General features: G+C 68.5%; 3 protein-coding genes across 3 annotated transcripts; all 3 read left to right on the top strand.

Annotated features, from left to right (window-relative positions):
- Positions 1-2,154: 2,154 nt before the first annotated feature.
- Positions 2,155-3,299, top strand: EMIHUDRAFT_208159 (Hypothetical protein; the record flags this gene model as incomplete). Its single annotated transcript, XM_005773413.1, has 3 exons — positions 2,155-2,507; positions 2,685-2,836; positions 2,971-3,299. 3 exons carry the CDS (start codon positions 2,155-2,157, stop codon positions 3,297-3,299), a joined length of 834 nt encoding a protein of 277 aa, XP_005773470.1.
- Positions 3,300-3,980: 681 nt separating this feature from the next.
- On the top strand, positions 3,981-7,997 carry EMIHUDRAFT_101734 (hypothetical protein; the record flags this gene model as incomplete). The annotated part of the gene is made up of 3 exons (XM_005773412.1): positions 3,981-5,100; positions 5,193-6,313; positions 6,549-7,997. The coding sequence occupies 3 exons, from the start codon at positions 3,981-3,983 to the stop codon at positions 7,995-7,997; spliced, it is 3,690 nt and encodes a 1,229-aa protein (XP_005773469.1).
- A 2,388-nt stretch (positions 7,998-10,385) lies between these two features.
- On the top strand, positions 10,386-11,252 carry EMIHUDRAFT_354996 (hypothetical protein; the record flags this gene model as incomplete). Its single annotated transcript, XM_005773411.1, has 4 exons — positions 10,386-10,479; positions 10,525-10,733; positions 10,809-11,036; positions 11,133-11,252. Coding segments are annotated over 4 exons (651 nt in total), but the record flags the coding sequence as incomplete, so codon positions are not given.
- Between the last annotated feature and the right edge of the window lie 1,708 nt (positions 11,253-12,960).

Raw genomic sequence — 12,960 nt, 5'->3', positions numbered from 1 at the left:
ACGCTCCGCCCGCGCCGCCCTCGAGCGCTGCTTCGGCGTCGGCGGCGGAGGGGGCGCCGTCGCGGCGAGGGGAGAGGGCCTGGCGCACGAGACGCCTCTGCTGTGCAGTGTGGTCCATCATGCAGTGCGGGCGGGGGAGAGGAGCAGACTCGGCGCGGCTCGCCTCTCACGCCACCCTCGCCAAGGGAAGGGTGGGAGGGCGGGAGGGCGGGAGGGCGGGGCGCGCGCCTCCTCGAGGTCTGCAGACAGGGAGCGAGAGCCTGGCGCCTCGAGCAGAAGGCCGGACAGGAAGGCGAGCGCCTATCAGGAACGAATGCACTCAATGGCCAACTCAACCCTTGAGGCGAGGCCCGGTTGGTGGGCGCCGCAGCGGCCGCAGCATCGCGGCCTGCGCAGCTGCCGCCAGAGCACGCTTCGTCGCCGCCGCCGTCAGCGTCGCCGCCGCAGCCGATAGCGTCGGATGGACCTGCGCCGCCTCCCGCGTCGAGGTCGGAGCCGCACGGCGCACTGCAGCCGCTCGACGCGCTGCCCGCCTCGCCTGCGGCGACGCAGAGACCGGCCGCGCCGACCGTGGCTGCAGGCGGTTGTGAGCACCGCCCTGCGGTGCGCGAGGCGGCTCCGGCGCGGGCGCAGCAGCGATGACGAGTCGCAGCCGGTTGGGATGTGAGGCTGATGGAGGCGAGAAAGGCCTAATGTCGGAGTCGGTCAGGGTTGAGACAGCCGCCGGGCATTGTGTGTCGTGTGGTGAGCGAACCTGCGCCGCGGCGGAGCCCGCGACGGCGGCCGCGGGCGACTCCTTCTCGGAGAGAGAGGAGAGAGAGGAGGAGGAGGACCTGATCATGGCGTGGAGCGGTTGTACATCCCTCGGGCCCACGGGTTCCCACGCGTGGAGCACTCAGCACTGTGGGTCTTCTGATACCGGTAAACGCAGTATGTATCAACTAGTGTGGGACCTGCGGCGGTACCCGTCTCTGTTGTTCGGGCAGTGAGAGACGCAGGATCTGCACGCCAAAGTGGCGCCACTCCGCATTTGCATTTTGGTTTTGGGTTGTCGGAGATCATCCATCAGCACTCATGTCTCATCAGTCAGTCACGTCAGTCAAAGCAGTCGTGGCACTCATCAGTCAGTCACGGCAGTCAAAGCAGTCGTGGCACGTGGAGCAGTCGCTGCATGCAAGGGCGCCGCCACACGCTCCGGACGACCCCGACACACACCGACACACCACGCACAATGGGAGGCTATCGCGCACGATCGGGCATCGCGCCGCAAACAACTCGCCGCACAGATGGGGGGGGGGGGGGGGGGCAGAATCCCACACACACCGGAGCAGCACAGACACCTTACACGTCAGCGCTCGCTCGATGTGGCCGGCGCTCTCCCCTCGGTCCTATCTCGCCTTTTCAACGGCGGCGTGCGGCCACGCGCCGCGCCGAGCCGGTCTCGGCGGGAGACCTCGGAGCCGCACGCGATGCGGGCATGCGCGATGGCTCCGTTGGCTCCGTGCCTAAGGCAGATCGATTAGGGTGTGAGCTGCGGCAGCCACCGTTTCTGTACCCGCTCGATCACGTGCAGGCCGTCGGAGGCCGCGCTGGATGGCCCAGGGCCGGCGGCGGTGAAGGCGTCCGTCGATGAAGGGATGTCGTCGAGGGAGCCATCGTCCTCCGGTGCACCGGTCCAGTTGTCGGAGTTCGAGATCGCAGTCGACTTGGAGAGTGTGTTCGGCCCTTGACGAACTCACGGAATGTGAGCGACTTGGTGCACGCTGGGTCGAGCATCATGACTCGCACCTCATCCTGGGCGAGGAACTCGCCCAGGGACCAGCTGTTGGCGTCGCCGTTTTGATCGAGCTGCATCCACTGCATGGTTTCGTAGTCAAGCGTAAACGCCCAGGAGTTGGTGCCTGGGTGACTTGCTGATGAGAGCGCCTTCCAGGCGGGTAGTGGTGCCCCTCACCTACGGTCATACGGCGGCGTCAGAGGGGGGGAAGGGGCGCGAGCGGGCGGATTTCGGCTGGGACGTTCTACGGTTAAACCAAGAGCGTCGGCGCCGACACGAGAGACTTATAAGGGTAGAAGAGATATATTTGCCACTTTCCGCACAAACATTAAACCAAACCAGCTGAAGCTCTCGACTCGTCGACCGAGCTCTGGACGATGCCGACCTCAAACCACCAGCGCCAGCAACGACGTGCCACGGCTCGCCGCGCCGCTGTTGCGACCGACGACGTGCCCGACGCCGTCCCGCGGCCGAAAGGAAGAGGCCCGCGCAACCACTTCTGGGACCCGCGGCCGCCGGGCGTGCGGCGGCACAACGAGTCGAACGAACCGAACCAGCGCAGAGCGGCGCGTCTCGCGAGCGCCCGCGGCCGCCACGCCGACGCCGTCCGCGGCCGACGGTGGTCGCGAATCAACGCGGCGCGGTGCAACGAGGCCAAGTCCTTCCAGGCTCCCGCCAGCAGCGCCTCGTGGCGTGGGCTGCACGGCCCTTCGAGACGGCCCGGGGGGCGGTGAGAGACCTCTCCCGCCGGCATGGCGCACTATATCACCCGTAGAGGCCTCTTTATAGTCGCCTTTTGGCACCTCCTCTCTCCACGCCGCCGATTAGACCTCGCCGCATCGCATCGCCCCCTTCCCTGCCCCGTCGCCCTCCTGAGCTCTCCCTCCTTCGCTCCAGCCATGCACAGGACCGCTGGACCATTGGCCCGCGTGCCAGGCGTCCGGGACGGCCGGGTATCGGCTCCGTACTTTGAGCCCTCTTGGGCCACCCTCGCGTCCACCGGCCGGCAGAGCACCGCTTGGGCGACTCAGACGGCCCGCCCGACCAGCGCGTTCGATCGTGCCGCCCCCACAGCGTCAGTGGCGTGCGTGGGGTGGCAGGCGGCGTCAGCGCAGCCCCTCGTGGGGGTGCCCACCGCTCTCCTCTCACCGCTCCCCCCGCCCGTGGCACCCCACACACTCGTCCCTCCTCAGGGGCGCAAGGCGGCACGGCACGTTCAGCGCTTGCCTCGGCCCACCTCGCCTTCACGCCCGCCACCGCGACCAAGGAGGTGGCCTCGGCGGCCCAGATGAAGCCCGTGCGGCTCGTTTGGGAGCCGCATGCCGTCCCTCTCTCGCCGGCGCTGCTCACCACGCCCAAGCCTACGCCGAGGAACCCGTCGCGCCCGTCGCTCACGAGCTGGTGGCTCGCATCGACCGAGCCGTCCAGCTTTCTCACGCCCTGCCCACGATCAAATTCGAGACGACCAACATCCGACCACAAAAAAGGCCCGCGCGTGCTGCGCGGGCCGGCGAGCGACTAGCGAGCCAACCTGCTAGTGGAAGATACAAAAAGAATATCCCTGGCTGGGGGTTCGAGGTGGGTGGCCCCCACCCTGGGGCCTCCCATCAATTTGTGTGTTCTAAGGGACTGCGGCAGAAGACGCCCAATCTTGCACAAGTGCAAGAACCATACGTCTTCTGATAAACGCAGTATGGAAGATACAAAGAGAGGAGGAGCAACGAGCGCCCTGGCGTGAGCCAAAGACACTCCCTGGCCGCGTTGGGTAGCGAGGATTGGTGTGACGCGATCCACGCAGGCGTGGTTTCTGGCGGCCGACCGTCAGAAGGGCTGTGTAAGAAAGAAGCCGATCCCCGTAGTCCGCCCCGCTATGATGGAGGCGCTCGCCGCGCGTGCGGCGATTGAGCGCCTCCCTCTCTCTCCGGCCGCGCGCCTGACCGGTGCGCCTCCGAGTCGGCATCTAGCGCGCGCGATAAATAAGGTTTTTGCTGGCCTTCCCTGGGACCCCGTGTTGCGTGACTGTCTCTGTGCGATTTCAGGCCCGAGGTTGTGCGTCTATGTGAGCGGAGCACGCAGTCAGTACCCCAAAGAAACGTGTATCGCGCGCCTTGCAGCCACTTGGAGCACTCTTGGATCCACTCTTTGAGGGTGTCTTTGGGGTGGCGTGGCGCACGCCGAGCAGTGAAACGATGCGTATATACACATGTCTTCCCTTCTTCTCTCCCTCCTCCTCCTCCTCGGCCCGGCCGCGGCGGTGCGGGGCGAGCCCGGGCTCCTCCTCGCGAAGCACGCCCCCGCCTCGGTCGTGGCCGCCCCCGGCCTGAGCGGCAGCGGCGGCGGCGGCGGCGGCGGCGGCGGCGAGCAGAAGGCCGCGGGGGCGCTCTTGGCCACGCCCCGCGCCCGGCGATCGCTCGCGAGTACCGACACGTACGGCACGATCTTTGGGCGCAAGATCGGGCAGACGATGCAGATCTTTGCGTACTCGAGCGACACGGCAACGATCGGTACGTCCGGCGTGCTCATCGACGCGGACACCGCCCTCTCCTGGCAAACCGTCGAGCTCGCCTTTGCCAACGGCGTGATCGAGAGCGTCGCCGCCGAGAACGGCCTCACTGCGACTATCAAAACGAACAACAAGGAAGTCGGCGTCGGCGACATGGCTGGCTCGGGCGACACCCACCCCGCCGGCCTCGTCATGACTGTCACCTTCACCTCCGGCACGGACATGGACAGCGTGTACATCGACTTCTCGTCGAGCACAACCGTGATCTGCATCTTGACCTGCGTCCCGTTTACCTCGACGCCCCGTGTGGCGACCGTCGTGCAGGACAAGAGCAACAACCTCTACCTGTTTGCCTCGCCCAACACGCCCACCGACGGCAAGGCTTCGACCATCGAGATTGCGGTCACGGGCGCCGTTGACGAGAGCGACATCACCCCCCTTCTCACTGACATGACGCTGCAGGTTGGCAGCGGCTTCTTCGGGCTGACCATCCTCGACGGCACGTCGAATCTCCCCGACGGCGAGGCGATCGCCGTCGCGTCTCGGCCCCTCCTCGACATCGACGTGGACTCTGTGACGACCGCGGTCGTCGCCTCTCCCGCCGCCCCGGCATTCGACGCGCTCATCTTTGTCATCGGGGCGGCCTTCGACCCGTGCGTCTTGTGCAACGCAATCGTGAGAAAGACTGGCAACAGGCCCCCATCGTACGGAAACCCGTGCCTGCCTGGCGACCCGACGAAAACCTACAAGGACGGCCCCAAATCCTCCGCCGACCTCGTCCAGTTGACTACCGAGTGCTACACGAACATCGCGGACGAGAGTCCGGTGCGCCGCTGCGTCTATGACTACAAGGAGGGGTCAGGATACGATTACGATGGGAAATATAACGGGGAGCCCCTTAACCGAATTGAGACGTGCATGATGCTCCCGTCGCCGTCCCCGCCTGCGCTTCCGCCGGCCTCGTACCCGCCGCCGCCGCCGTCCGGCTCGCCCGCGCCGCCGCCGCCGTCGGCCTCGCCCTCCCCGCCGCCGCCGTCCGCCTCGCCGTCGCCGCCACCTCCGTCTGCGTCGCCCTCGCCTCCGCCACCCTCCGCCTCTCCCTCCCCGCCACCTCCTTCCGCGTCGCCGTCGCCACCGCCTCCCTCCGCGTCGCCGTCCCCGCCGCCTCCGTCGGCCTCGCCGTCGCCGCCGCCGCCATCCGCGTCGCCGTCGCCGCCGCCTCCGTCCGCCTCGCCCTCGCCGCCGCCTCCCTCCGCCTCTCCCTCCCCGCCACCTCCTTCCGCGTCGCCGTCGCCACCGCCTCCCTCCGCGTCGCCGTCCCCGCCGCCTCCGTCGGCCTCGCCGTCGCCGCCGCCGCCATCCGCGTCGCCGTCGCCGCCGCCTCCGTCCGCCTCGCCGTCGCCGCCGCCTCCCTCCGCCTCTCCCTCCCCGCCGCCTCCTTCCGCGTCGCCGTCGCCACCGCCTCCCTCCGCGTCGCCGTCGCCGCCACCTCCTTCCGCGTCGCCGTCGCCACCGCCTCCCTCCGCGTCGCCGTCACCGCCGCCTCCGTCGGCCTCGCCGTCGCCGCCGCCGCCATCCGCGTCGCCGTCGCCGCCGCCTCCGTCCGCGTCGCCCTCGCCGCCGCCTCCCTCCGCCTCTCCCTCCCCGCCACCTCCTTCCGCGTCGCCGTCGCCACCGCCTCCCTCCGCGTCGCCATCCCCGCCGCCACCCTCCGCCTCTCCCTCCCCGCCACCTCCTTCCGCGTCGCCGTCGCCACCGCCACCCTCCGCGTCGCCGTCGCCGCCCCCGCCATCCGCCTCGCCGTCGCCGCCACCTCCTTCCGCGTCGCCCTCGCCGCCGCCTCCCTCCGCCTCTCCCTCCCCGCCACCTCCTTCCACGTCGCCGTCGCCACCGCCTCCCTCCGCCTCTCCCTCCCCGCCACCTCCTTCCGCGTCGCCGTCGCCACCGCCTCCCTCCGCGTCGCCGTCCCGGCCGCCTCCGTCGGCCTCGCCGTCGCCGCCGCCGCCATCCGCGTCGCCGTCGCCGCCGCCTCGGTCCGCGTCGCCCTCGCCGCCGCCTCCCTCCGCCTCTCCCTCCCCGCCACCTCCTTCCGCGTCGCCGTCGCCACCGCCTCCCTCCGCCTCTCCCTCCCCGCCGCCGTCCGCCTCGCCGTCGCCGCCGCCGCCTCTGCCGCCGCCTCCCTCCGCCCTGCCTGCGCCGCCACCGTCCGCCTCGCCCTCTCCGCCGCCGCCGTCCGCCTCGCCGTCGCCGCCGCCGCCTGACGTGCAGCTGCTCGACCTCCGCGCCGCCACCACGTACCAGGACTCGAGCTTGTTCGACAAGCAGGCGCCCGTGAGCGACCTGTCATACGCCGACAGCACGACGGGACGGCCGTGGGCCGAGTGCGGCCAGTACACAAGCCAATGGTGGGGCGTCGACCTCGGGAACGAGGTGTATGTGCGCTACGTGCGGCTGCAGAACCGCAACGACTGCTGCGCGGAGCGGCTGACGGACGTCGACATCTATCTCGGCTCGACGGCGGAGACGTACACGGGCAACGCGCTGGTGAAGTCAGACGTGAGCGTGTTGTCGAACGTGATGTTGGAGGTGGAGATCAACGCGTTGGGGCGCTACATCTACCTCAACCGGCCGTCTGCGGCGGGGCTGACGGTGTGCAAGTTCTACGTCTTCGCAGGAAATCGCAATGGTCCACCTCCTTCCGCGTCGCCGTCGCCACCGCCTCCCTCCGCGTCGCCGTCCCCGCCGCCTCCGTCGGCCTCGCCGTCGCCGCCGCCGCCATCCGCGTCGCCGTCGCCGCCGCCTCCGTCGGCCTCGCCCTCGCCGCCGCCGCCCTCCGCGTCGCCGTCGCCGCCGCCTCCGTCCGCGTCGCCCTCGCCGCCTCCCTCCGCCTCTCCCTCCCCGCCACCTCCTTCCGCGTCGCCGTCGCCACCGCCTCCCTCCGCCTCTCCCTCCCCGCCGCCGTCCGCCTCGCCGTCGCCGCCGCCGCCTCTGCCGCCGCCTCCCTCCGCCCTGCCTGCGCCGCCGCCGTCCGCCTCGCCCTCTCCGCCGCCGCCGTCGGCCTCGCCGTCGCCGCCGCCGCCTGACGTGCAGCTGCTCGACCTCCGCGCCGCCACCACGTACCAGGACTCGAGCTTGTTCGACAAGCAGGCGCCCGTGAGCGACCTGTCATACGCCGACAGCACGACGGGACGGCCGTGGGCCGAGTGCGGCCAGTACACAAGCCAATGGTGGGGCGTCGACCTCGGGAGCGAGGTGTATGTGCGTTACGTGCGGCTGCAGAACCGCAACGACTGCTGCGCGGAGCGGCTGACGGACGTCGACATCTATCTCGGCTCGACGGCGGAGACGTACACGGGCAACGCGCTGGTGAAGTCAGACGTGAGCGTGTTGTCGAACGTGATGTTGGAGGTGGAGATCAACGCGTTGGGGCGCTACATCTACCTCAACCGGCCGTCTGCGGCGGGGCTGACGGTGTGCAAGTTCTACGTCTTCGCAGGAAATCGCAATGGTCCACCTCCTTCCGCGTCGCCGTCGCCACCGCCGCCATCCACCCCGGGAGCTTCCTGCAAGGCGGGGCTCTGCACTGGCAACATCTTCGAGACGTGCTTCTACGACCCGGGCTGCGCGGCCGGGGGGCTGGGTTGCAACGCGGGCGGCAAGACACTCTGCCGCTTTTGCGAGTTTGGCGCCTACAAGGCGATCGAGTGCGCGCCCTGATCGGGAGCGTCCTGCCGCTGCCTGACTGAGAGTTGCACGCAGTCCGTCCTCAGCTCGCTGGCGGGGCCGCACGCCTGCGGGGAACGTGTCGTCTGGCTGGAGAGGGTTAGACAGCACTTGGACAGCACTTGGAGCGCAGTGTGCGGATCACTGCGAAACTTCCCGGCCTACCAAGTTTTAGTTTCCTACCAAGTGACGGTTTTTCAGTGTATGTAGCTCTTACGAACATACCCGTAGGTGATTTTTGCCCCGAAGTGACAGTAAAGTGAAGGTTTTCGCGGCAAGTGGCGTTTTGCGCACGACACACCGCTATAATGAACACACACACACACACATACTCACTGTCCGAGGGTGCCGGAAGGGTTGCTGAAGGTTGCTGCCAACAAGGCATCTCGGCTGAGCTCAAAATGGCAGTCACCCGCCTGCTTTTGCTGGCTTTTCTCGCGGCAGACACTCGGGCCATCGCTGGCTACGCCCCTGGCTCGGATGATGGTGCGGTCGCCTCGATCGTCGCCCGGCGCCAGATGTACGACGGAAACCGTGGCGGCAGCAGAACGGGCGGCGGCGGCCAGCAGGAGACAGAGGCGGCGCTCTTGGCCACACCCCGCGCCCGGCGCTCGCTCGATAGCACCGGAACGTACGGCACGATCTTTGGGCGCAAGATCGGGCAGACGATGCAGATCTTTGCGTACTCGAGCGACACGGCAACGATCGGTACGTACATGCACATGTACCCGTCCGTACTCATCGACGCGGACACCGCCCTCTCCTGGCAAACCGTCGAGGTCGCCTTTGCCAACGGCGTGATCGAGAGCGTCGCCGCCGAGAACGGCCTCACTGCGACTATCAACACGAACAACAAGGAAGTCGGCGTCGGCGACATGGGTGGCTCGGGCGACACCCACCCCGCCGGCCTCGTCATGACTGTCACCTTCACCTCCGGCACGGACATGGACAGCGTGTACATCGACTTCTCGTCGAGCACAACCGTGATCTGCATCTTGACCTGCGTCCCGTTTACCTCGACGCCCCGTGTGGCGACCGTCGTGCAGGACAAGAGCAACAACCTCTACCTGTTTGCCTCGCCCAACACGCCCACCGACGGCAAGGCTTCGACCATCGAGATTGCGGTCACGGGCGCCGTTGACGAGAGCGACATCACCGCCCTTCTCGATGACATGACGCCGCAGGTTGGCAGCGGCTTCTTCGGGCTGGGCTTCCCCAACGGCACGTCGAATCTCCCCGACGGCGAGGCGATCGCCGTCACGTCTCGGCTCCTCCTCGACATCGACGTGGACTCTGTGACGACCGCGGTCGTCGCCTCTCCCGCCGCCCCGGGATTCGACGCGCTCATCTTTGTCATCGGGGCGGCCTTCGACCCGTGCGTCTTGTGCAACGCAATCGTGAAAAAGACTGGCAACAGGCCCCCATCGTACGGAAACCCGTGCCTGCCTGGCGACCCGACGAAAACCTACAAGGACGGCCCCAAATCCACCGACGACCTCGTCCAGGAGACTACCGAGTGCTACACGAACATCGCGGACGACCCCACGAAACCGGTGCGCCGCTGCGTCTATGACGCGATGATGGGGTCAGGATACGATTACTATGGGCAGAGCATTGATCGGCCCCTTGACCGAATTGAGACGTGCATGATGCTCCCGTCGCCGTCCCCCCCTGCGCTTCCGCCGGCCTCGTACCCGCCGCCGCCTCCCTCCGCCTTGCCTGCGCCGCCGCCTCCGTCCGCGTCGCCGTCGCCGCCGCCTCCGTCGGCCTCGCCGTCGCCGCCTGCCCCTCCGCCGGCGGCGCCGCCGCCTCCCTCCGGCTCGCCGTCGCCGCCGTCACCCTCGCCGCCGCCGCCCTCGCGGCCGCCCTTTTCACCCCTCCCCGAGGGCGTTGTCGTGGAGGAAGTGTCCGTGATCGAGTTCACCATCGCTGTCACGATCTCCGCCGAAGTGAACGGCATCGACGTCACCGAACTCGAGGCCTCCTTCCGCTCTGCGCAGCTTTGCTTCGCGCCAGAGTGCGTCCTCACCGTGACGCTCCACCCCGTCGAGCAATCGGCAGCCCGTCGGGCACTCCAGACTGCGCAAACGACTGCTTCGAGCACGGCGAGCGTGTTCAAGGATGGCAACACACTCTCCGCCGTGCGCAACGCGAGCTATGAGTTCGCTCAGATGTCTGCAACCCAAGCCGGCAATATCCTGAATCAGCCCGTCAGCGAGGTCGACCCCAATGTCAACGAACGCGAGGACACCGAGCCGCGCGCGGTCGCGCCGCCGCCGCCCTCCGCCCCGCCCACGCCGCCGCCGCCCTCGTCGCCTTCACCTGACGTGGAGCCGCAGTCCACGGACCCGCCGTGCTTCCCGAGCTCGGCGACGGTGCAGCGCGCCGACGGCGAGACCGCCCCCCTCTCCTCCCTCTCCGCCGGCGACTCGATCCTCGCGGCGGCGGCGGACGGCACCCTCGCTTTCGATGCCGGGTGAGAGGGGCTTCACTTGATTCACTGTCGCTTCTTTTCTACCAGGCACCCTCGGCTTCGACGTCGTCTCCTCCTTCTCGCTGGCCGACCCGTCCGCCAAGGCGGCCTTCCTCTCGCTGACGACCGCAACGGCGACGGTCACGCTCACCCCGACGCACAAGCTGCCCGCCGGCCCGGCAAAGGCGCTCAAGCAGGCGTCCGAGGTTGCCGTCGGAGAGACGGTCTGGATCGCGTCGCCGGCCGCGGGCACGCTCGTGCAGGCGCGCGCCAATAGCCCAGCATATCACTCCCGGCTCTTGTTGATGCTGAATCCCCCCCCCCCCCCCCAGGCGCCCGTCCTCGGGATCGCCTCGGTCGAGGCCGAAGGGCTGCACAGCCCGCTCACCAAGCACGGAGGCTGGCCGGTCGTCGACGGCGTCGCGACCTCGTACAACAGCGCGGCCGTCGTCGCGCGCAACAAGTACCTCGTCCCGCTCGTCGAGGCGGTCTGCCCCTCCCTCGCCCGCCTCGTCGTGGCGGCCGTGAGTCCAAAGGCGATGCACTACATCGATGGCGAGGTGAGCCCCCTTCCGCCGTCCCAAGTTATATCTCACGTGTCCCGCCACTCCTCCCCACCCCGTCGCCCACTTTCGCTTCGTCGCTCGACCATCCAGGTGGTCGAGCCAATCTCGTCGCTCGAGGTCGCCGCTGCCGTGGCCGTCACGCTCACGGCCGCCGGGGCCGGCGTTCTGGCGCGCGCTCAAGCTCGCGCCTTCGTTTCTGCCTCGTATTAGCAGTGGGAGAGCTCAGAGAGCGATATATGAGGGCGCCGCGAGTGTTTGAGCTCGCCTCCCCCGGCCGCCGGGCCCCGGGCGCGGCGCCCAAAATCCTGACACTTTTAATCGCCCAACGTCCGTCGGCTTTGCGCTTTGGCCCTATATGTCGAAAATGCCGTACGGCTTTGTATAGGATACCGCGCGACGGCGAGCTTGGTGGAGAGAAAATGACTGTGCCACTCCATCTCGTCCAGCTGATCCGGATGCCGCGCGGCCCCGCAGCCGCACGTGCTGCGCGCCCACTTGCGGGCGCACGCCACCAAGGGGGAATTATGATCATGGAATTGTGGACATCGATAGTATCCAAGAGAGAGCTCGAGCTCGAGTCTCACTATCGCTGTCGCCCTCCTCGCTGTCGCCTTCGCCCGCCTCGCCCTCCTCGCCCTCCTCCTCGCCCTCCTCGCCCTCCTCGCCCTCCTCGCCCTCCTCGCCCTCCTCGCCCTCCTCGCCCTCCTCACTGTCACCATCGCTATCCTCGTCCTCGTCCTCCTCCGAGTCCTCGAGTGGCCGCGCGTCGCCGAGGAAGGCGAACTGCTCCTCGTGCGGGATGACGTACCTGGCCGGGAGGAGATGGGCGCGTCTGCGCGGGGCGCGTGTGCGCGTCTCGTGCATGCCGGACACGGCCCGGTGGAGGTGGCGACGATGGCAGAGATGCTCTCGACGGTTGGCGCCGCACAGCTCCGTGCCGACGCGCCAGGCGGTGTGGAGACGGTGTGAAGACGGCTGGGGGACATGCGTGTCATGCAGCGCGAGTGCGGGGTGGGCTTGAGACGGCGCCGCGGCGCCGCCGCGTGTCCCCCGCCATCTGCCGGCGCCATCTAGGGCGGGCGCGCCGGCAGATGGGACACGTCACCGCCTCGCCGATGGAGCGCTGCCTCCCCACCGACGTGGCGATGCACGCGCGGCAAAAGCAGCACATGCAGCCCAGCGCCTGCACGCCGCCGTCAGTCCCGAGCGGGTCCATGCAGATGGGGCACTCCTTGTCGGAGGCGGTGGCGGCGGAGCCGCGCGGCGGCGGCGCCACCGCCTCGGCCGCGCGGCGGGGCGCCTTCCTCCGCGGCGAGGCCGCATCCTCGTCCCCGCTCTCAGTCAGGTCGATATCCACGCGCCTCGCCGGCAGCGGTCCGGCGCACATCTCGCACGAGGAGCGGCTGTCGTCCGTGCAGATGAAGGTGCACGCGGGGCAGCTTCGTGCGCCGGCAGCGGCTGGCGCGGACGTCGACGAAGAGGCTGGCTGACGGCGACGAGAGGCTCCGGTCGTGCCTCGATCCAAGACGCTGGGCCGCACGGCGGGCCTCCGTGACACCTCAGCCGCGTGGTCTCCGCACTCGAGCGGCTCGGTGCGGCGCTGCATGACCAGCCGGCGACGGAGCTTGGACCTGGAGTAGAGACGCAGCTTCAAGAAATCGTTTCGCACTTCGAGGTTCTTGAGGTGGATATCCGCGCACCGCGCTGCGAACCTGTCGTGTCCCTTGTCAGGAGCAGGAGAGCCCCACCTGTCCCCCTGATCGTTCTTCCAAAATCCTGCTCGTGCAGGTGGGGACCCTGTCCTCCTCCCATCCCTCGTTTGGCGTGTCTGTTTTCTTTCTTTCTTTCAGGTGGATATCCTTTGGCCGCGTTGGGTAGCGAGGATTGGTGTGACGCGATCCACGCAGGCGTGTTTTCT

The sequence above is a fragment of the Emiliania huxleyi genome (genome assembly GCF_000372725.1).
Source record: "Emiliania huxleyi CCMP1516 unplaced genomic scaffold EMIHUscaffold_34, whole genome shotgun sequence".
Classification (NCBI taxonomy): Eukaryota; Haptophyta; order Isochrysidales; family Noelaerhabdaceae; genus Emiliania; species Emiliania huxleyi.
The sequence above is the reverse complement of the archived record's forward strand: the minus strand, read 5'-3'. Positions and strand labels throughout refer to the sequence as shown.